The sequence below is a fragment of the Rhea pennata genome, chromosome 12 (genome assembly GCF_028389875.1).
Source record: "Rhea pennata isolate bPtePen1 chromosome 12, bPtePen1.pri, whole genome shotgun sequence".
NCBI lineage: Eukaryota > Metazoa > Chordata > Aves > Rheiformes > Rheidae > Rhea > Rhea pennata.
The window spans coordinates 5,903,045-5,927,036 of record NC_084674.1 but is presented as its reverse complement, the minus strand read 5'-3'; the positions used below and the strand labels follow the sequence as shown (position 1 = coordinate 5,927,036).

General features: G+C 39.7%; 1 protein-coding gene across 1 annotated transcript; it reads right to left on the bottom strand.

Moving 5' to 3' along the window:
* Positions 1-6,656: 6,656 nt before the first annotated feature.
* MDFIC2 (MyoD family inhibitor domain containing 2) lies at positions 6,657-13,221 on the bottom strand. The gene is made up of 3 exons (XM_062585891.1): positions 13,161-13,221; positions 12,472-12,693; positions 6,657-6,916 (listed from the first exon to the last, which is right to left on the bottom strand). Exons 1-3 carry the CDS (start codon positions 13,219-13,221, stop codon positions 6,657-6,659), a joined length of 543 nt encoding a protein of 180 aa, XP_062441875.1.
* Positions 13,222-23,992: the final 10,771 nt, after the last annotated feature.

The window sequence follows — 23,992 nt, the reverse complement described above, 5'->3', positions numbered from 1 at the left end:
TCGCTCTTTTGTTCCAACTCAAGCTCTCAGAGACTGAGACACTTCTGGAATGGGTTTTGATGGACTTATATGAAAATTTATATGACTAAGAATTGGATTTGTTCCTCTGGAATATTATGGATTATTTTTATGTTGGAATTACACAAGTGTGCAGAGCTGCATGCAGCTGGCTTAATGTAGCTAAAAATACATCTTCTGATTTCCATTTGGAAAGGAAGCAGGATTTTTCCAGCTTCCCGTCTCAGTGATGACTTTATAGTGTGTATGGGTTATAGATTATAGGAAACTCTGAAGTGCATAGTAAAGTCAAGGATTTGAAAATGGATTAATATTTTATTATATCTCAGAGAAGATGAATGTTGATGCATGTCGCCTCTGCTCCTGATTTTGAACTGTACTGAAGTGACTTACAAATGAGACTTATTTCATGAAGAGCATCTAGATGTAAATGAAGAAATGATCGGGCAGGTCATAATATGGCAGGGACTGAGGAAGCAGAAAGCTCGAGGAACCGGGGAAAAGGCCCAGTCTTGCTTGCCAGCCTTTCATAGTTCAGCATGCTTGCTTCTGGTGCCATAGAAATAGGAAAGATTACTTCGACAAGCGAAACCTGTTCCGGGGAGCAATCGGAGATCGCTAGCTACTAACAACTTCTGTCAGTTACATTACCCAAAGCTTCCCAGTCTTCCTGTTTCTTTATTCTTTACCTTCCTGTCTATATATCTATATATACAGTAGAGTTGGTTGAACACAGCACTAGTCAAAAATGCCTCTTGGAGAGAGAGACTTTCCAACTACGTTTTTGATGAAAAGGCTTGTGAAATCCAGGATGTGCTCTCCTGTTCCAGAGAGAACAGATTAGAAAACTTGATCCTTTTGTTTCAAGCAATTGACTGTCCCTTTAAAAAGCAATTTTTAGCACATTTAGCTTTCCCTTCAATGTGGAGGAAAAAAATGTGGTACAACCCATGGAAATTGTTAGGGGATCAAACTGTGGGCAGCTTTGCTGTTTCTTGAGCATGAGTTTGTGTGTACAATGCCTCTGTTAAATCATAAGGCATATACACACTTTGAGGTGATGAGTGATGTGTATACACTGTAATTAGCTGCATTCTTATTAATTAGTACAGTACAAAATGGAGGTATTAAGAGGATGCTTTAATCAGGTTTTTAAATGCTGTATATGATTAAGTGTAGTTTTCACCATAAAAACAGAATGATACTTTTGCTCTACTCCTTCTCTCCCTGCCCTGTGTCTTTTCTAAAGTGGGCATGTCACTTTGGATGTATAATCTTATCATATTTAGATTTGATTTAAATCCTAGCCTTCCTCAGCTGAGCTTGCTAATTGAATCGCTCATGTTTTCTTTACAGTTGATCTAATATTTTCTTGACTAGTCTCTGGCATTATTTTCACTTTGTAAAAATCATGGGAAAATGGGCATTACAAATCGAGTCTGCGTTTTAATGATATAGGTGGTGACTTTCTTGTGTGCTTGTATAACTGGTGGTTTTTGCCTCTTTTTTCCCCCTTCGTACTATGGTCACTTTAATATACTGTGGCATGAGGATGTGGATGACTGTTTCAGCTACAAAGTTCTCTGAAAAGAAAGCAGAATTTTCTGATATAATATTTATAAACAGGGCCCTTGTGGTTTATGACCTGATTCCTCTTCAGCACCAGGGCAATGGTGGCTCACCACTGGAAAGCCACCGTCCCACTGCTGGCTACATCCTAAGTCAGTGACTTTTAACATTTTCTGATTTATGGATTTCTATGGTGTCTGTCTGAAGATTCATGAACAGATACTTTATATTTAGTGACAACAGGTTTGTTTTCCTTAGCTCCCTTCTGGAGACACCTAGAAAGAAGACAGATTACATACTGACAACAACTGCTTCTGTTGTTTTTTTTATATTCATGCAACCTCCACGATGACTTTAAAGGGAAAAAAAAATAAAGTTGATAACTAAAGAAAAGGTATGTTGGATGCCCTTAAGAGTGATTCTTTTAGATCTACTGTGTGAAATACCAACTGATACCTCGGGAGGGCAAAACCCAATGCAGAGGGAGCAGATGCAATTCGGCATTGCTCTTTCTATTGTGCCTCAATTCTGACCACGGAAAAGCTAACTCTTGGGACAGAAAGTACTCTGTTTACACTCAGACCCTGGCATTCTTCCTAAGGGTACCAATTATAACGGTGTTTTTTTGTGATATGGGCACACATCCACTGTAAGTTGGCTTACGCCCACCAACTCATTTTGCGCAGGCCATGGAACATGCATCAGATGGCAACGATTCTTGATCATGTGCAATGTTAAGAAAATCTAGGTCATTATATGGAATCCATTATTCTGCTAGTAATTGTTCTGTTGTGCAATTATATGAATTATGCTAAGAGAGTGCAGTTTCTCAATACTTCACTTCATCCTCCTTTTTCTTTTAAACCACAGTAATGATAGATTATTAATCATGATTAATACTCGGTTTCTATGATTTATAGTACAATGGTGCCTGGAGATCCCAATCTGTTGAGTAACCCTATTTACTCTTGTAATCTGAAACCTACCTTGCATTTAAGATGTTTAAAATGTAGCTTGACATAGATTAAAATTAAAGCAATGCAGAAAACAGAATTGAACTAGCCATTTTGTGTAATTAAAAGAAAAATTTAGTAGTTATTTTTAATATAACACTACTGAAAGTTTATAGTTACTATACAAGCATAACAATAGAAGAATATGATTGCAAACATCTTAATTGCTCCCATGTTTTGCTTTCTTCCTGAGAAACAATGTCTTCTAGAGCTTAACTGTAGCATTCAACCAGAATCCTTATAGTTAAGGCAGAGTCATGCGTCGAATTGAAATCTGGAAGATATAGTTCATTCTCATTGTGATTGCTTCATCGAGTATGAACCATTAAAATCCTCTAGGAAAGAGAATAATGTCAGAGTAGATGATAAAGTATGAAAAGCAAAGGAAAATCAAAGGAGATAATATAATACTCTCCCTTTCTGTACTCGGGGAACTGCATGGGATAATTTAGAGCACTTTGTTAATCTCATATCCAAAGAGATTCATAGTGTGTATGGAGAGTAAGGCACCAGAATGATGTTATGGAAGGGTCTGTGGTCAGCCGGAGAACTTCATTTCCTTGAAGGTAACTGTTCTTCAACATTTACCTCTCTGCAGCTCCTGGAGGCATTTCCTGTTGGGTCTTCTGTGTGCTGAGTGCTGTATAATACACAGTAAATGACAATTCCTTCTCCAAAGAGTTTGCATCCTAGTTTGTTATGACCTGTGAGCATCCTGGAAGGAGATGAAAAGACATTTACCTCCTAAGAATGAGACCACTGAGTTGTTTCCCAGCGGAGATCCTTAGAGAGTATCCCATAGCCCTTTTTTTTGTAGAAGAGGGCAATATAGTTCTTCGTTATCATCTCCACCTTTTTCTTCCCCCAATCAATCTGTCAGTGCATTCATGGTGCTGAGGAGAGGCGTCACGTCAGAACGATGTTCCAGTTTGCAAAATGGTAATGTCTATTTGTTGTTCTGAGGAGTTGTTTCACATGTTGTAGAGCTGACATCTCTGGGAGCGCAGCTGAGTCCAACATGTTCTGAACAGCAATCCACCCAAACACCTCCTACTCACACACTCAGGCCTTTTTCTCCAGTAAATAAAAAAAATAGAGAGAGTCTTGAATTATTCCTAATAATTCTGTTTAACTGGAATGTCTACACAAGTTCAAATCTAATACCTTGGTAATTCTCTGGCCTATGAAGTTGGTTTAGTATGAGAATAGGGTAGCTTTCTGGCATGCTTAATGGAAAAGATCCGACCTTTTTTCTGGAGTTTGGTGTCAATGTATTAAATGGTTCCTGTGTGTTATGAACGTGTTGCTTTACAATTAGCAGTTTTATAGGGGAAGAAAGAAAAGCTATCCTGAGCTGTTAGTTCTACTATGTTATATGAAATATAGCATGAAAGTCATTAAAGATAGAAGAATATTAACACATTTACAAGATTTCATTGCTTGGACAGAAGGCCACCAAAAATCTACTTCCTAAAACAGGAAGCTGAGCTATGTGTCACTGTACATATTAGGCAAGGCGACACTCAGGCGTTATTTAACACATCATTCACTACAGCAGCAGCTCTCTGTTTTCCACCATGTGATTGAATTTACATTGTTGGGACATCCTGTCTCACCAAGGCTATGATCATGGACATTGTAAATTCATCTTTGAATTTACCCATGCCCTGTAATAGACATGACCTCAGTTTGCCAGCCTACAGATTATGAAATGAAGAAAAGCTCTTTTAAATAATGAGTCCTAGGAACCCAGTTCGGTGACTAATGTACAGACAGCTCACCTGCCGGGAGCAATTCCTGGATAGTCAATGTGTATCACCTTGCAAGGCCAGAGCTGTAACAAGGTGTGTCCTGGCTTGCAAAGCAAAATCCCCTTTTCTGGGCACCTGATCTGCAGCCCTGTGTGGTACTCGACCCTCCAGATGCCTCTCTTAGCCTCCTTCCAGCCATTTCATTTATGAAATCCTTCCTTTTGGGTGGCAGCATCAGGAGCAAGGACTGGCAGTACACATCTCTTGGTGCTTCTCTCAAAAATGCTGTGTGGAACAAGTTCCCTCCTTCCCCCTCTTAAATGGTTTTGGTCAGTGTCCTTGCTGATATGTGCTCACTTGTCACTTTGCACGGACAACTTATCATGGAAAGTGGAATGATCCAGGCTCTGGGGCCAACTTTCAACATGCTGCGCTTAGGTTCAGGCGAGTACATACCTTATGGCCAGATTAAGACCTGCTATCTGCAGCAGAGTACAAATTGGAGCATCAAAATTCAGTGTCGCCCAGCCCAGAGCATACAAAACCTGAACCTCCCAGATGCATGCATGGGCTGTGGTTAGCGCTCTCTGCATTTGGGTCCAGGCACATCCAGCAAGCTGACACAGGTTGGACAGTTGAGGACTGATGACTTTGTTTCTTTAGGTGGCTACAACTAACAAACTGATGTTGCAATTAACAGTGGAACAAACCTATTGTACTCTCCACCAGTGTTCTCAGAGGAGGGCAGAAAGCAGGTACTACAGAGCTTCTCTACTCATTTCTAATTCCTCCCTTTTTCTCAAGGACATGCCCCGCCCCTTTTCTTTTTTTGTTATTAGAATAAAAATGTTTCATTTGTAAAGGGGTCACTGAGCTTCGTAAGATATCTGCACAAAGATTGTTAGTATTTCTACTTACTTCTTACATTCCTGTTTTTTTAAAAAAACATGAATTTCCAAAGCAAGGGGTGAAGGGAAATTCACTTTTTTTTTTTTTTTCCACCATTAAATATTTGTCAGGACTACAGACTTGAAATTCTGATTATTAAACAGGTGGTTTCAATGATTTCCGCAAAGCTGAGTATCCTGGCACCTTGTCCAGGATTCTTGTCTGGGATTCCCCAGGCATTCTGCACTGAGAACAGTGGGTGGAAGAGCTTAGTGCCTATGCAAAGTAAATACTGTCTTTGGTATTAGTCTATAAATTACAAGCATGAGCAAGCAACTCTGTATTTTTCTCTGTGCTTAATAGGTGCATTCTTCACCCTGAGGCAGCCAAATTTACATGCTTTTGTTGTCATATGTGTAATGTGCAATATGTATTTCCTTTTTATTAATCAGACCTGCCATCATAAAAGAGAGAGAGGGAGTCTGAAACACAGTCAGGATAGATACTCTCATTTGGTAAGCTTTCGTGCACAGGTGAAGATGCCTGTTTCCACTAGAATAGATGGCAATATTCTGTTGCTTGCAGAAATCTTGCAAATGAAAATCAGGCAAAGGAGTTACTGGCTATCTCTGGAGTAATTCTCCTCTGGAAGTGTGCAGTTAATTTCCATTTAGGCTAATTATACTTAAGGAGCCCTTTCCTATAACTAATGAACAATAGGCATAACCTGCTATTACATAACCATAGGCATGCACATTAATACACTGTCGAATTGTGCTACCCTGTTAAAATGCTTCCTCTACAAAATTCACTGGAGATTTTTAGAGACATTTGCTGTAATTACTGCTAGCATGGTTTCTAATTCATTTAATTTTCTTTTCTACCTAAACTGAGCATATAAGTGTATTTTAAGAGATTGAATAAATAAATTTTTAATTATAAAATGATGTTATATCATATATTGTTAATAATAACCAACAATGTGTAATACGTGTTTATGTATGAATCCATTAGGAAGACGAACTAATGTATTTCAGTCCTAAAACAGTGTCCTAATTTACCCTGTGTTTGTGAATGAGAGACATCCATGTTTAAAGCAATTAGAGGTTTATAAAAGCATCAGATTGGCAGTAGGTAAAGTGTCGAGCACACTCGGTACTTAGGAATTCTGTTGTCGTCTATGGCAAAGGAGGAGACCCTTGTTTGCTCTTAATTGGTTTATAATCAGTTTATGAAATTGCACAACGGGAATGGTACAGAGATACAGACCTCCAAGGTGGGAGCAGCATGATGCACATAGTCCTGATTGGCAAACACTCTGATTATTATTGTTATCTTAAAAAAAAAATCATTTCTCCTTTGTACCCTCTCAGCTCCCATTCAGGCAGTTTTGGGCAGTTCTGTCGATTACTTTCTATTAGCGATAGCAGATTTCAGAAATCTCCAAGGCAAGTTCCAGGCACTCACTAGTCTCATGACAGGACTCAAAAAGGCTGCAGTCAATGTCACAGTCACAGTTGCAGTCGTTGTTGGCATGGTCTTCATTGGAGGTCTGGTAGTATCTATTGGATGGACAACAGGTATCTATCAGCCAATGTTCACAGGTATCAGGCAGCATTATAAGAAAGTCCCAGAACTGACAGAACAAGCAGGCCAGGATAAGTGTTGCACATTCATCTAAGAAAAAGGAAAAGCAGCAAGATGTAAGAAAAAGGGAGTGCTTGACTACCCAGGCATAGGCTAGTGTGACTATACAGAAATGAGATGCAAAAGATAAAGATCCCTGCAGCACACACGGTAGGCTAGAACTACAGTGTTGAGAACTACTTCCATAAAACAGCCAAATGAAAGGATTTCCTATGTTGTTTGTCCTGGAAAAACAACTGACATGAAAATATTTTGAATGAAAATAGTCTGTGGAAGTGAAGATCAGACGAACAAGTGCACTTAAACTGCTTTGGCTGCAAGCTTCAGCACAGGAGTGAATTTCACTCAGCAAAGGTACTCTGTTGGTTTGTGGTCTTGCAAAAGCGTGTGATGCCACATGTTCCACCCGACCTGCAGACGCTACATGGGAATTGATCTTCATCAAGTTCAAGTTTCGAGTTCAGGACTGAATCTTTCTTATTTAAAAAATTCTTCTTTGGATTGTGAGTCCTGCATGGTCTGATTCAATCCTTGTTGGAAGTTCGTATGCAAAGACACATTGATATTACGGGGAGTGGATCAGGCCCTCAGATTTTCCAAATCTGGTTCTTGGCCTTATACTTGGTCATTCTGGATGCATAGAAGGTTGTATCACTGGTTCATAAATGAGATATGGCATCTGGATAAAGACTGAGATGACTTCATGAGTAAGACCAAATTCACACATATGAAGGTGGAGGCGAAGAGCACAGATTCATCACCTGCTTATAGTTTAATTTTATAAGTAGTCTAACAGTAAAAATGTTTAATGACTGCTCAATTGCTTAACTAAAGAGAGGGAGTAAAAGCAAGTGTGGAGAACAGGGCAGTGTGATGATCAGTGCTCATTCCAAGGACCTTCTACTTTCTCACTGAAATAGGTTTTTCACCTTTTTTATTCACAGATTTGTGAATTTGTAAAAGAAGACAAAAATATGAAAAACAGTGTTAGGTAGGAAATATATGTATGTATAAAAACATTTGTATATATGTTTAAGGGAAGTTCTCTTTATTTCTAGTACTAGGTAGGATACTGGCAACAGCATTCATCTCTGTGCCCATCTGTCTCATCATTCCTATGGGAGCTAGTAAGTATTTCTGAATAGATATTCTTGACCTCCAAGCATTGTATGTCACTAATCCCCAGCCCACAATTCTTTACATTATCTGGTTTTTATTTTGTGATCTGATATTTCCTTTTTTCTTTCACTTTCTAGATCATTTTGATCCATCTCAAGTATGTCTAGCACCAGAAATGAGAGATTTCAACCGTATTTTGGCAGACTAGGATTAAGAGTATATGTTTGGTTTGATAGAGCTATCTTTCAAAAAAAACCAACCAACCAACCAACCAACGAAACAAACAAACAAACAAAAAACCTGAAAAGTCAGCGGGAAACCCCAGTCCCTACCGCAGATGCCTGTGGCTCTCTGCTGAGTTGGCTTATCAGCTGGCTTCTCCTCCACCTCCCCATCCTCCAAGGCTCAGCTCCCCAAATCCCTACACCCAGGTAGTGACACTGTCTCTGACAACTCCCACACCCCATCTCTAGGACCAGTTGATGGTGGTTTGGCCCTGCATCACTATGAAAGAAGTTATGGTAAGCCAGCTGTTCTCTGGTGGATCAAATTAGATAGGCAATCACCAGAGATGTAAATATGTAAGGAATTATGCTCACAGACGTAAACATTTACATGCACGCACATACACACACACTGCATTTTATATACATACTAAAGCTAGCCAGGTTTACTGCCAATCTCTTCAGATCAGAAGTTTCACCTTTAAAGCAGATTTTATGGGACTGAGCCTTTGCTTTAGGGGTAGACATTTATCTATAAAGCTAATGATAATGCTATGAGCTATTTAATGAGCAACTACAACTGGCAGGATGTTTCTGGAGAGTGATTTTTACCTATTTCTAAAAGCATAATCCCATCCTTTTGCCCACTAGATCTTTCCTTTCCTCTCCATTTCTTTTGTCTGTTGGTTTTGGGAGAGCTTTATGCTGGTAGATTTGTCTACTGTAATTGCAATTCTAAATGGCAAAAACTTGGTATTATATTTGTCCCCCAAAAAGGCAATTAATTACCCACACTTCGGATTACAGCATTTGGGGAGAACGCATTTGAGTGCAGCAGTGTTTAGAGTAGGTGTGAGATTCTGCCTGTGTGAATCCAGTTGGAGTGCAAAGACCTAAACCTTTCAGATTGTTTTTTTTTTCTCTCTCCTTGTTTTTGGAAAGGAAAAAATGCCTTCGACAACATGAATATTTTTTCATTGGTTCTTTCAGGAAAGCATATGGTTATAACCACATTTCTTGCCCTAGGATGACTAACTGTGAAATAACTCATTCAACTACTTTGGTTCTGTTGTGGCATTTTATATCTCACGTAACATAAAGTTCACTGCCAGGAAATTTCCAGAATTATGTTTTTTTTTTTAAGAAAGCTCTTTTTTTGATGAAAAACAAAATTAAAAAAGCATTCCAGCTTCTTTATAAAAAAAAGAAAAATCAGTTACAGCTGGTAGCAAGAATAAATAGCATGTGATTGAATTTCTTTCTAAGTAGCATATCATCACCAGTGTTATCAATTTTAATTCTTATTTAAATATGTCAAGATCTATTTAAGTTCAGACAAGCACAACTAACTTCTAAGTCAGTTCAGTAGAAAAAGAATGACTAGATTTTGGTGATACTTAGTAAATTCATGCTTATATTTTTTTCTAAGTAAATGAACTGAAATAATTATAAAATTGAAACATTTTATAAGGTGACACTGCTGCATTTAATTGTATGAAATTTACAGTGTAGAAAATGTAATCATTTTATCCAGTAGTCCATGGTGTAATTAAGACTATTCTTCTTAGGTATCTTATATTTATGAAATTTCCTTTCTATACCTAGATATGAGAGATCAAATTCAAATTATATGTCAATTAAGGGTCTTTCTTGTTTTTTTTCTCTTTAAAGATCTGTTTTCTAATAACAGTTTTTTTACTGAATTTGTTAACCATAATGGTGCTTATGTAATCTTAAAAGAATAGATAGGATCCTCAGGGCTTCATCCAGGAAAGGGAGCGCACAAAAAGCACAAGATTTTAATAATAAAGTAATGTTTCAGCACAGAGTCTGTGATGTGCAGTAAAGATGCTTTTAAATTCCCATCAGAGCACACACCATGAACTGTGATAATGGATGTAACGCATTTTGCAAGATCTGCATGTGTGAGGCTTTTTTGTCCTGTTTTAAGTGGGGTAATGTATATAAATAATAGATATTAGCAATTAAACATCCATTCCTATGCATTCATTTATATATTTGAAAATAAATTAGCCACAAACTGCATAAAAAAAAGATGCAATCTCCTGTTTTCTCTTCTGTTTTCCCTGCTGTTTGTGAAAAGGCATTATTGCATTTATCTCAGTGAGAACAATGACCTCAGCTCTCATTCTCTACATTAGTAGATTAATTACCACAAAAGAAGAACTTCTAACAGTTTTGCCAGCCTGTCTGGACTCTAAATTTTCCTGCTCTTGGCTGGTGGCTGTCAGCTCACCCTCCACTCAGGCAGATAAGTCCCTGTAGGAACCTGGTCCAAAGCTCACTGATGCCACCAGGGTCACTGCTGGTGAGACCTCTGAGCTCGGATCTGCTCTTTTTTGAGTAGTGGATCCAAAACAAGCATAGATTTCCTCACCTATTGCTGCTCTGAGAGGTTCTCCATGCACCAGTGAACAGGATTTGGTCTTGTGTGTGTGAAATAAGCAGTAACTTGTCAGAATAGAGTGAGCAGAGTATGCAGTGACAACCACAAATCTGGCTTTTTTTGGTTTCCTTGGCTGACATCCAGCCCTTAACATTATTAATTGAGCACAGATTGTTTTTTTGTTAATTTCCTTCACTTTTAGCTTTTTAAGGAGTATGAAATCTGTTATTTGCATCACATGGTACACACCTGTGTGCCAGTAATAGTTGAGGGGCCCGATCCGATAGTCAGTAAATCCAGAAAATAGTGTGTGTCTGGACAAGAGGACGAGTCTCTTTAATGTAATAAGTACTTCCTTTCCTTCACTGAAATTAAATGCATTCTAATAGATGTATCAGAGACATTCCTTTTATTACAGGATCAGTGATACAGAGGAGATTATAATGGCTCTTTTGGAATACTGTGGTTTATTATGTTACCTGTATTTAGTAGTTCTTGATTCAGGGGTTGTTAATATGATATAGATGATATATCCCAACTATATCGGTTGTAACATATTCTAATCCTTTATTGTAAAAGGCATACGTAAGAAACTTAAACAAGGCTTCACAGAACAAAAGCACCCTTTTTTCACATCTACAGGAGTAATCAGAAATAGTTCCTCCCATGTTGGTCATCAGCAGAATTCCACTTGAATCAGGGGTGTTATACTATTTACAGTATCAGAAGCCATGGTGCAGTGTCTGTAATGAGTGTGCCCAATCAAATCTCTTCCTTAACTTTCAGTTACACTACTGGCTGTGAAACTCTTACAAAAAGTAATGTAGGTACTCAGCACCTTAACTTGTGCTGTTATGATTTAGAAAGGAGTAGCTTTACTGAAAAGGTAAGACAACCCTGATTCACAGTCCCAGGGCAAGTTATGTACTAGCATTTGATATTGTTCATCTGCAAAAATGCACTTGCACTACTGGGCTCCTGCTGCAATTTTGCATTTTAACTACCTTTCATAGTGTTTTGTTTTCAAATATGCTTTTCCAAAACTCTCAGTATACTCAACTAACTAAAAGTCTTATCTGTATATTGTGCCTTTTTGTCTGAGGGAAGCTCTAACATACATATAAAAGCTGCAAGACCACAATTCATTTAGGAATGGTGACATATATCCAAGTTTAAGGACACAGTACACCTTTTATGCCCTTTTTATGCTTAATAATAAGCAAGTGCTTAAGTACCTTGCTGAATCTGCAGAGACGGTTTGCTACAAAAACAGACTATAAAGAGACATTCTCATCTTGACCCACACGCGCTTTTAAATATGAGCTGCAGAGGGAGGATTTGGTGATGGGTCAGCAGGATGGCAGTGTTGCATGCAATGGTCTACTGCTTCATATAGCCAATGTCCAGACCTCCAAACACAGCATCTGTTCAGCAAACACAGCAGCTGCTGCAGTAGCAACAACAAAAGCAACAGCCCCTGCTATTAGAGAGAAGAGTGTGTGTGTTATATGTGTACGTGTTTACTCAATCCTGACAGATCATCTCTGTGAAAATACTGTTTACAAAGGTCCAAAAAGGCTCTACGGCACACAGCTCCACAGGCTCTAAGCTCTTCTTCTGTGTCTTTAATATCACTGATGCTTTAAAATCATCTTCTACAGATTCTCATCTGTCACAAAAATTGTCTGCAGGGCAACTTAATAATGCTTTTGGCTATGTTCTTGAACTTGCTGTTTGGCATATAAGTATTTATTTCAAGCTAGATGCACACAGTGCTCTTGAAATGGTCATTATTTAGAAATCAGCTTAAATGCAATCTGTTTTATAAAACATACCGTCACTGTCTCTCTGATGTACTGATGCGTCATCTTCAATGTAGGTGAACTTTCTGCATTTCCCCAGGGAAGAAATGGATGATGTGCTGGAGCCTGACAATTTCTTCTCTTTTTTGGTATCCTTTGATGAAGCATCTGTAATGCTGAATTCTGAGACAGAACTCATAGCAATACCTTTCACAGGCTTTTCATCCGTATGCTTTTCATTTGTAAACTGGTTATCTGGTGGGATTAGAAAAAAAAATAGGAAAAGAAAAGGGCTTGTTTGTGAGACTAACAGAAAGATCCAAAAGAATCACACAGGCAGAATTTCCAAGCCTACAGCTGTTTAATTCCAAGACCTAACCTTACTTACCTAATGATTTCAATGGGACTCTATATATACATAAAGTTCATTCACAGAATAAGTATTTGTAAACTTGCAGTCTAAGGTTTTCTCTTGAACCTAGTGGACTTAGCAGTTAAGTGATAATTCATTTCCATTGGATATGATAAGACTAGGAGAGAGAACAGAATTATTGCCTCAGTTGAAATCTAAATAGAGTGTGATGATATCCTAAGTTTAATTTGTGAAATGAAAGAAGGCAAAACAATTATCCTGCTATTTTTCAACACCAGCTCTGTTTTCCTAAATTTACAGCCAACAGTGAGCATGTAGGTGGTACCTAGATGCAGATGTGCCAGCTCACCATGGCTCATAATCTTGTTGCAAAGCAAGCCAGATGGTCTCTGTTTAACATCCAGATTCATTATTTCATAACTTCACCCATACTTGTGTTGTTGGCCTGGAAGTCAGTTAGAAGATGGGATACTTCACATGCTGTCAATTTGCCAGAGAGGCAGCTCAAAAATCAGATGGAGAGCTTAATTTTAAGACCCATCCATGCAAAAGTTTAAGAAGAGTTCTGAGCTCAATTTATTCCTGAAGAACTTCTCAGACACAGACAAATATGGGTTGATATAGTGTCACTGATCAAGAGTGATCAAGAGGCCAAGAAACACACTCATTCCCTCTACTGCTGGGATGATAAAACCTCATCAGTTCTTATCTACAGCTGATTAACTCTAGCACCTCACATCAAGCACAGCCTCACTTTTTATCTTACTTAAATCTTATGATATGCTTGTTCTTAAACTATATACAGAAAATCAATCTTTACAAATGCCTCAGTTTTGTAAACATTACTTTCTGAGAGGATCAGTAAGTGTGCTAAAGCAGTTAGTCTGTGTTCTGTTGCAAGTAACCAGAAGAGAGATCCTGCATATCTTTTGTTTTCCATGTACCTTTGATACCTCCTATATTCTAAAAAAAGGCCAAGAAGAGAGAGAGAGTGAAACCTTGATGATACTTCAGTAGTCTCCCATAGTATCCTTTAGCTAAACAGAGGAGACTGGAACAGGATGGGTGGACTGCAAGGCAGGTGAGAAACAATCGTGACAATTGGGTAGTTGGAGAGAGTCTAACGAAGGGCCACCAAATTGGTGACAGGTCTGGAGCACAAGATATACCACGAGAGACTAAGGGAACTGGGCTTGTTTAACCTGAAGAAGAGAAGGCAAGGAAGGGTACTAACTGTTGTCTTCCACTTTGTAACTGGGGTTACGGAAAAGCCAGACTAAGCTCTTCTTAGAGCTGCACAGAGCTGAAAGGACAGGAGGCCATTGGCACAACTTGCAGCAAGGGGAATTGAGATTGTATACATGAAAAAAATTCTCCATCATGGGAGTTGTAGAGCACTGGGACAGGCATCCAGAGAGGCTGGGGATATGTGCAGAGCAACTTGATCTTACTTTGAAGTTAGTCTGGTTTTGAGGTAGAGGCTAGACTAGATGACTTCTACAGGTCGCTTCCAATCTGAACTTTTCTGTGATTTCTATGTTTCTATTTACTTACAGAATGAGGGAACAATTCATTCAAATTTTTACCCGTACTCAGATTTCATGAAGTTTTAGGTCGTCTTCCTGTGGTAAAATTTATAGAAGCAAAAATTTGGGTAGAGGTTAATGAAGTAAGAACCTGGAAGATGATAAGATGAAATACTAAATAATTATTTTTCTTAACTTTAAATCATTGTTTTAAGAATGTTTACTGGCAGAGCTTTTGGCTTGATTTTGAACTTACAACAATGCGAAGGTCTTCTATGAAGAAAATGTGGATAGTAACTGTTCCAGAGGGTTTACTGGCTGGCCTTAGGCAGGAAGTGACTAGTGGGATAGGCAGAAGTGGAAGGAAGAGAACAACTAGGAGTAGCACAGAGACCAATCTTGGAAATCTAAAATCCTCAGATTTTTCAGGCATTATGAGGAAGGAGTTGTATGGAGAGCAGGAGAGAGCTTTAGGTGTTCCTGGGTGGCTCCTCTGGGCTGAGAGGCAGCACTGCACAAAGTGCAGCGGTGCTTGTTTGCAGCTTGCACACAACATCACAGAAACTAGCATCCTGCACAAGGCAGGTCTTTGATTTTTCTTATTTATTATAATTTGTTGATGGTTTTTCCCTCCAAAGCAGGTACATATAGCTTTCTTGTCCCTCTGACTCCTTGGCCAGCTTCTTGAGTCCACAATGTGAAAATTTACACGTTGGTTTTACTTACAAGTACTGTAAATGCTGTTTTGCAGTGTTTACAGATCAGTGACGTCTCACAATTTTTCCTGCCCTTTCATTCAATAACATGCCATCTCCAGGAAAGGCTGTGCTAATTGAAGGAGCAGAGCTCTGGAGGAAGTGGTGGCCTCCTCATTCATTGGTTTTATTGGATAATAATTGATTTGCAGGTCCAAAAGACATACACCCCATCCGTTATTTGAGTGCCAATCTTACAAATAGATTTTGTTCATCCAATCTGGGACTGTACACCCAGAGCTGAAGAGTCGAATAAACATGGATCAGATTGAATGGCCTATGTGAGAATGGCATTTTCACAAATAGCCCTAAAAATTAGCCTAAGCTGCATATATTTTTAAATCACGATGTATCTGTTGAGTTCCCCATTTTTGCCACAATACAATGGCACACAGAATCCATTTAGGCATTCAGCAAAATAAGACTGAAAAATATCAGACAGAAGTAATCAGTAAATGCCAGAATAACATTTACTGTACCCACCGACTTCTACTATTCATGCTTGGAGTCAATTTTTATTCTTGAAGTGCTGTTGAAGAGAAATCAAAACCAGAAATAGAAAGGCATAGACATAACTTGAATTTTTCAGTACAGCACCATCAAACAAAAGGGTAACAAAAGCTGTCATTCAAGGACTCTTCTGTTTGTTAAAGCATACTACATCTTTGAAAATACAGTGCATTTTAGTGTCAGACTCTTAGTTTGAAAAGCTCCCTTTAAGTAATGTTATACTTGTCTTGTACGGCTAGATCAAGTCTTCATGCAATCACCGTAACAAGCAACTTGCTATGACAAGAGAGATCCTTGCTTCCAGAAAACAGTGCGATAGAGGCTAAAGCAGTGTACAATTATAGGTCTCCATTTCATTTGTATGCAATTACCTTCAGTTCAGCTGAGGGTCCATCTACATTATGTCTTTTATCAATTTAATGTTTGCACAAAGTGTCTGAAGAAATAAAGATTATGCTAGACCAGCACAAAAAAAGTGGTTAGCGTTTTTTTTCTCTTTTACAGTTTGTTGCTGCAAGGAACAGTAATAGGTTTAGGGGTTGGAACAAATAAGTGGAGCCAAATAGGCTTTAAAAATATATTATGTACAACTGATATTATTTATGATTACTTTTAAACGCAAATTGTAGAAAAATTAAATTACAATTAGAAATAGGCAGGATGTGAAACTTCACGACTGCCGCCTTAAAGCCAACGCTCAGAGTTTCACGTATCCACAAATACCGGTTTCTAACTTGCAGAAACCAACCACTGCAGTGAACGAGGAAGGAGAAATGAGTGTATCATCGGGATGCTGAAGTTTCAGGCTATTCAGTGTTAGACTGATAGATTTTTAGGCAGAGGCAGTCAGAAGAAAGCCGCTGTGATGCACCAGTTTTAAACAGTATCCCGAAGCAGCAGCTTTCCTCCCAAGTGGAGGAAGGAGCTGCCGCGCCGCCGGCCGTCCCCTCTAGTGACGTACGTCACCCGTCCGCTCCGGCGGGGCCCTTTGCCCGGCGGCGAGGGCGTCCCAAGGGCTAACAGCAACCTAGGTGAGAAACTCCGCCGGCTTCAGCGCCTGGAGCTTCGTTGAGGGTGCGTGGAGGCAGTAGGCCTTGGGGGCGGGCGGGGAGGTCAGGTTCGGGCAGGCGTCGTTCCTGACGCTGCGAAAGTAAAAAAAAAAAAAAAAAAAAAAAGGAATGCAAAAAAAAAGAAAAGCCCCCCCCAAAAACTCTCCTCGGAGAGGCAGTTTGCGAAGAGGGTGGCGGCGAGGCGCAGCTCGGCAGAGGGTCCCCACCGAGAAGGCCGAGGGGGAGCCGGCGCCTCCAGAGCGACGGACGCGGGCGCCTTCGTGGTTTCAGGCCCGTCAGGCTTTGCTGAGCTTTGGAGACGGTTTATTTCTGCAGCGGGGAAACAGGGAACGGTGCGCGAGGCTATAAATACGCGTCGGGCTGCCTAGGCTGGTATGTGGGCTTCACGGCGCGGTGCAAGCGCTTCTCTTCGGGTTTGTGATGATGGGCTGGTAACTCACCGACGCTGGGGTTTGCTGTTTTGGGGCCGTTGCAGCAACAAAGCTAACGGTGCCCTCCCTGTCCGTGGTATTCTACCAACAGTGAGCTTTTGACCTCGTTGCGTACATTTTACCGTCATGAATTAGTGACCCAGCTGACTGTAAAGCCTTCTATAGGCTTACTGTAAATCTGTCACAGGACTGGCAAAAAAATTTGGCCCAGCTCCTAAGCTCTGACAGGCATGTTTTGATGGACTGCATACCAAGCACTTCCACTAATATTTCTTACTAATTATGCCATATATTAAAAAAAATGAATGAAGCCAATGTTTATATGTAGCTTTAGCTGCTTTTGATACAAGAAAGAAACACAATCCCTAATAAATTTTCACCTTCAACATTTCTATTCATTATAATTTTTACCATGATGAATGAAGTCAGTACTGAAGAGGGAGGGGGATCGTCTCAAAATCTGTTCAGTGAATGACTGAATTTCCTTCCCTTCACCAACTCGGATTCAGGAAGAAGGGAACAGATGGACACAGGAAGAAGCGGGAGGCAAGCGAAGAATGAAGAATACGGGCGAGGAACAGATGGATTCGGAGGAAACTGAAGAGGAGAGTCAACAAGGGACGGTAAGAGAGTTTTCCACTTGACCTTTAAGGAAATCTGCATATACCACAGGTCAGCTGGATTTTGTTTTGGGGTGCATCCCATTTTCCTCTCGGTGGCATGTGATGCCCCAGTCTTTCAGGCCGTGCCACTGGACACGCATTGGGAAATGCATGCAAACCCAGTGCCTAAAATGGGCTGCGCAAGCTAAGACTCCCAGGCACCCAAGCCACCCCAGTAACTGGAGCTTACGATTTTGAAGAAGTGTCTTGCACCCTGTCCGCTGTTAGAGTTAGATGCTCAAAGTGATTTATGGTTTTACCCACTTAAAGACATTTGGGATGGGCTGATTTTTAGAATATGCTGAGCATCTGCACCATGAGGTGTATTGAATTATATAGCCCAGATCACAACTAAGTCTCAGAAAATCTTGACTGTATTCTTAATGTTATTAAATTGCCTGCATATAGTCCGTTGATTCGGGCTTTGCTAGCTATAGAATGGAAAAGGTGAGAGTTAAATGTTGGCCATGTGTGTCATTCCCTTTGAAGAAAATGGGAGCCATGTGCACTCACCTAGCAGCAAAGTTTGGCCCAAACTATGATTTCACAGCTGGGCCCTAACTTCAGGAATGTCAAAGCACTAAATGGCTCAACTGGAGAAACCTGATCAATGCTGTATTTTCACTGTGAATTTAAACTGCACACACAGCAAAAGCAGAGTTAGTTTTCCTCTCCCCCAAAATCACCTTTCTCTGCAGAATTGATAACGTAAATATCAAGTTTTGCTCTCATCACACAAACAAGTAAAATGGCAGAAAATGTACTTCAAATAAAATCCACAGCATTTGCTTTTTGGAGAGTGTTTAAGAAAATGGTCTCATTAATTTTGACTGAAAAAAAAGATTCCTTTAAGGGATTTCAGTAGGTGACACAAAAAATGTTAATATGAATGATCAAGACAATGGAGGTTAAAACTGTTTTGAAAATATGTTTCTTTTATAGATCTCAGCTGTTGGAAGAGTTACAGAATAAATACACGGTAGTGCTGACATCCAGTGCTGTTTCATCTTAGCAAAGGAGTTTTTAATAAAGAAAATTCTTTTCAAGGAATGCTTTCTGCAGCCAGTCTTCCAAAAGAGGTTTTCCCCCCTCCTAGTTTAATAAAATTAAAGTAATTTATGTCCTATTGATATGTCGATTTGTTTTTCAATAAACTTTTTCACAGAGTTTTTTTAAAATTCTCTTCACTTTAAAAATTATAATTATATGTCTTCCTCCCACTTTGAAAATGGCACAAGGTGCTCATTTGCAGAGCTCTACTGTTCAAATCTTCACTGAGAATAGAAATGTCATGACTCAGTTAACAATGCTTTATTATTCACATTGATCTTTTTTTATAGTGTTCTTTATCTCAAAAACATTGTAAATCAGATATCTTCCTCCCACTCTTTTGTTCATTTGCAAATTTTTATTATTCTAGTTTAAAAAAGCAATGGAGTGTCAAGAGTCAGTGTATATTGTTTATGTTCTTTTTTGCTTTAAAATTACTTCTAACTATAAAAAGTAAGGATGTACAGCCAGGAAAAAAAAAAGGATTTGAAGATGCTTAAAATAAAAATTAGAGGAATCGGCATGAGTTTTATGTTGTTTGCTTACACCTTGGAGTTGTTAATGGACTTTGAAAGAAGGGAGACCAAATATTTTATGAAAAAGCTTTTTATGTGTTAATTCAAAAGTCCTGTTGTATCAGAAGTCATTATTTGCATTAGATACCAGATGTAATTCATACTTCCCAACAAACACAACAGCAAACTTTACAAATGCTTTTGCAGAACATTTGCTAGACAGTTCTCAGGTGCCTGCCCAGAGACCTGCACTTTCAATCGCTCTACGTCAGTGCTTGGTGCCAGGCTCTCAGGAGCCCTCAGCTGATATGCGCCAAAATAAATCACTGGATTTTCTCAAGAACTTCACAGCACTCTTTTGTTCACAACAGCAAATAATTCATAACCTGGTGGGCCGGGTACTTGCTCTTGCAGGCCAGATGAGGGATCTGCTGCTCTGGCAGGAGGTAGGAAAGCTGGTCCATTGCTTCTGAGCAATATGGTGTGCAGCCCTCAGAGAGGAGTTGAACATCAGCCCCAGAACTGGTTTTGAAGTTCAGTCTTCCAAATTCTGCTTCAGACTCCCTTTTCTTTCTCACTGAGCTTTTCTTGAGGTCTCTATTTATGTCTTGGATATTGTGAGTGCATGAAATACAGTTGCTTACCCTCCATGAAATAAATCCATTACAGTAATTGGGGATAGTCCAGAGAGCAGCAGGATCTTGTGGCATTTCACATACTGCTTGCTGGTAGATAATGTTTTTTGGCTTATTTTGAATTCACTTCCTCCCATTTATGATCAGGGCATCCTGGCACCCCGCTGTGACTCCAGCAGTTCTTGAGAGACATCATCCTCTTTGGGGGTTTTCCTAGAAGGAATAGCTATTCCTGAAGCTGAAATTAAGCCCCACATTGGATTTTTGGATCTTGTAGGTGCTGTGGCTACCCTATCAGATGAGGCAACCCTATAAATCTTTTGTTAAAAAATCATCTTTCAATATTCTTTTTTTTCTTCTTTCGGTTTCAAGGCTAGACTCGCTAGACATTTTGCTAAAAGGGTTTATTAAACCAATTTAGAGCAAATGAGACTCAATCTGAACCTGTGCCTTCCTCTTCCAAGCAGAGGGTTAAGCATCTATTTGTTCTCTATAAATACCAGGTGATAAGTATGGCTAGAAGGGAGCAATAAGGGACTACTCACTCCTCAGGACTTGCTATCCCCATTTCAGGAGATGGAGGGCAGATGCTGAGAGGATGCAAAGAGCCTGGGGGAAGCAGACAGGGGATTTCATTCCTCGATGGTCCGTGCCACCCCTGGCCATGCCAATTCCTGTCCACTCTCTGGAGCAGGGGATCTGGGAGATTCAACATCACCACCCAGTTCCTGAGGAGGTGCAGGGCTGCACAGGTGTCACACACCTAGCCCTTGGGACAAAAACATCCCAGCACTCACCAGCTACTTATTGTATTTCAATGACATCTCAAAAGTATAAAATTCTCTTTCTTCCTCACTGCAGAGTGTGAAGCTGGAGATTTTGATGCATTATCTTATCTGAACTGATCATGTTGTTTTTAAACTAAAGAAAATCCAGACTTTATTATTATTATAGTCCTTGCCCTGGCAGCACTGCTGCATTAATTCAGTCTTCCTTCCTTCCTCTCAGGGTTAATTACTCACCCCATCAGTGAGGTTAAGACAGTCTGCCAATATGATCAAGTTTGAAAAGCAAAATCCTAACCCAAATGGAGGAGCCAGAAGTGGACATGACTTTGTATAATTCATTGGCACAGTAACTAAAGGTAAGTCTACCCCATGGACTTGCTTGTGTAATTGCTCACTAAGTTTAGTTTGGGAAATTTATAGGTAATGTAAAATAGAAAAAGTTGAGTTTATTACAAGGGTTTTTTTTCCACCCAGAACTGCATGTCATTAAACCTGGAAAGCACTCAAAAATCATAGTTTTAACTATTGTTGAGGGCTATATAGTGAAAAGTGCAGATACCTGAAGGATTTCCAGGCAGAATTTGTGAACTTTTCAATGAAAAGTTAGCACAATATCTTTCTCTCCTGTCCCATGGTCTTTGGCAATAATACTTCTTTTTGAATGACACTGAAGTTTTATTGCTTAGAGTTTATTCCCAAAGCAGATATTATGCATGATGATGGTCACAAAGATATCCTTGCACAGCATTAATGGCAGAGGAACTTCGAGGCTGTCAGCATTTTGATTTGGTGGGGGGAAACACCATCACGATAGCACGTTTTCTTAAAACGTATCCAAACAGTTTAAACGCTGTCAAGCAGAGCTGCAAATCACAGAAGATTCAGCATTTCTCATGGACAATCCTTAAAGCTCTGTTCATAGTAAATTGGCATATGATGATATATAACCACAAAAAACAGGTTTTCTAATAAATTATACAAGCTTTCTTCTGATTTGAATCTGATGATGCATGGTGATCTGCGAGTGTCATATGTCTTTTAGAGGCTTCCTAACAAACACTCCTATTTTTCTTTCAACTGCATATGGTACTTGAACACAGTTGGGAGTGGGACTCGTCTACTAATGCAAATACTATTAATCTTCCTGCCATCTGATCACCTCACTGGGTGCTGCTGAGCAGTCTTCGTCAGGTGGTGTTGAAAAACCATTTGTTTAACTCTGCAAGGGCTTGATCCCATATCAGCAGATGTCAGGGGAAGACTTCCATGGAGCTTGGTAGATTAGGCTCCAAAACAACTGCAGATTTAAGTGCCTTCTCCACATTTCATTGCTCCTGAAGAGTTTTTGCAGAACTTCTGAAGCAGAAAAGGATGCATTGTGCTATATCTTTTCTCAAAATATATTCTTGTAGGCAACTCCCAAGCTGCAGAACATCTATTCTGGGGGAACACAGACTACATTCTCTGTTTCTTAATTGCATGAGAGGTACTTTTAAGACAGTACACTCTTTTCTGCTCTGACAAAGGAAAACATGGAAAACATTTTGTTCACAGTATTTAAATGTGCTTCTCTCACTGTGCAGTGGAAGGACGTGTTTAAAACTGCAATCTATCACTGTTTTTGAATCGTGTGGGTGACCAGGGAAATTCAAGATATCTTTGCCTGTGTATATTAACTTATTTGGAGCAAAATAGTGCGCTTAGAAAACACGAATCCTTAAGGCTGAAGAAAGTTTCCTTTGTGACTGTGGTGCAAAGGTTTCCAAACAGCTGCTCATTCATTTGGATGCATGAAATATTTCATTCAGCTTGGTCACAAGTGCAAAAAGGTAATTTCTTCTCACCATGACACCGTGGTCATTTCTGCCTAGCTTTGTAATAATATTGGCAAGATCAGTATTAGCATAATTTATTCATTCTATGGGCTTTCAAAGGAGCATGCCAGAATTCCTCAGATCTCATTGAAATGCTGAACCCTCCCAAATCACTGACAGGTTTCCCCCCCCCCCCCCCCAAGGAACTGCACTCACAAGGAGCTTGGCTAGAGGCTTATGTCAAAATTAGCGTCCGATGCAAGTAGTGAACACCAGACCTGGGATGGAAAACCAGAGATTTCAAGCTTTGTTAGATGTTAGGCTGGCAAGTCCATAGACCACATACAGGGATTGAAAGCTAGATTTGGCGAACCTCAGCACATTAAACTCGCAAAAATCCCAGCAGCAGCAGCACTTATCTCTCTCCCTTTGGGCTTCCTTTGCCCCACCAAAGGCTGGTGGGGTGAAGTGAGGGTGTGGGGGTATCTAGGCGCTGGGACACAGCCCAGCGGAGGAGCTCATCTCTCTCCTCAACACCAGCCAGTGTTTCCTCAAGTTAAAGGTTTCACTGAGGCTTGTACTCAAGACTCAGGTGAATAACCCTTCTAAGCAAGGAGGTCACAGCCCAGATCCTGAGAGGAGAAAGCATGTGTAAATTAAATGGAAGAAGTGTCACTGTTTTAACGCTGAGATTGGGCAAAATCTAACCCCCATTAATCCTTCAGAGTAGGGACTCTGGTTTATTCCTTTTTCAATCTATTCTATATTCAAAGCAAGTACATTTTTTTTCTGTCACTATACCACTATTGTTAACAACTATAAATGTATTAAAAACACAGGGGCATTTTAGTATGTGTATTGTGCATAAGAAATATTGTTACATGACAAGCTCCAATTGGCAAGTGAAAAGAGGTTTTATTGAAGGAAATAGCAGTAGCAAACAGTGAACTATGCAGAATAATGGTAATTGTTCCTTTAACATTGGCAGCGCACGTTCACTTAATATGACTGCTCCTCTGTCTCTGCCTCATCCAGACCCAGAGGACCTGTTAGACAAGCAGGCAGCCACCTCTCTCTGGGATCAAGCTGTCAATGCAAACTTGCTTTCTTTCTATTTCTCAGAGCTAAGCTATACCCCCAGAGCTCCAGAAGCTTTTCCTGAGTGAAAGCTTTAAAAAAGCTCCATTCTAAATTACATCACACGAGCTGTTCTCTTCAGACTGACAGAACAAAAGGGGGGGGGGGAACGCCAAAAGTACCATCTGAATAACTTCTGAGTTGCACAGAATGATTTACCTCTTCATGGTCTACAAGAGCAGGCTAACATTGTCTTGACCTTGCCTATCTAACCCTCAGCAGTGCCCTCTGAGTGGCTTCTGATCAGAGAAAGTTTGTACCATATGCTTGCAATACAAATAAATGCAG

What these genes read in the sequence shown, in the direction of transcription:
- MDFIC2 (XM_062585891.1), bottom strand. Translation starts at nt 13,221, where the DNA reads ATGAATCTGGATGTTAAACAGAGACCATCTGGCTTGCTTTGCAACAAG. An exon ending in CAACAAGATTATGAGCCATG is followed by an intron (nt 12,694 to 13,160) that starts GTGAGCTGGCAC and finishes TAATCCCACCAG; the next exon opens with ATAACCAGTTTACAAATGAA. An exon ending in ACATCAGAGAGACAGTGACG is followed by an intron (nt 6,917 to 12,471) that starts GTATGTTTTATA and finishes CCTTTTTCTTAG; the next exon opens with ATGAATGTGCAACACTTATC.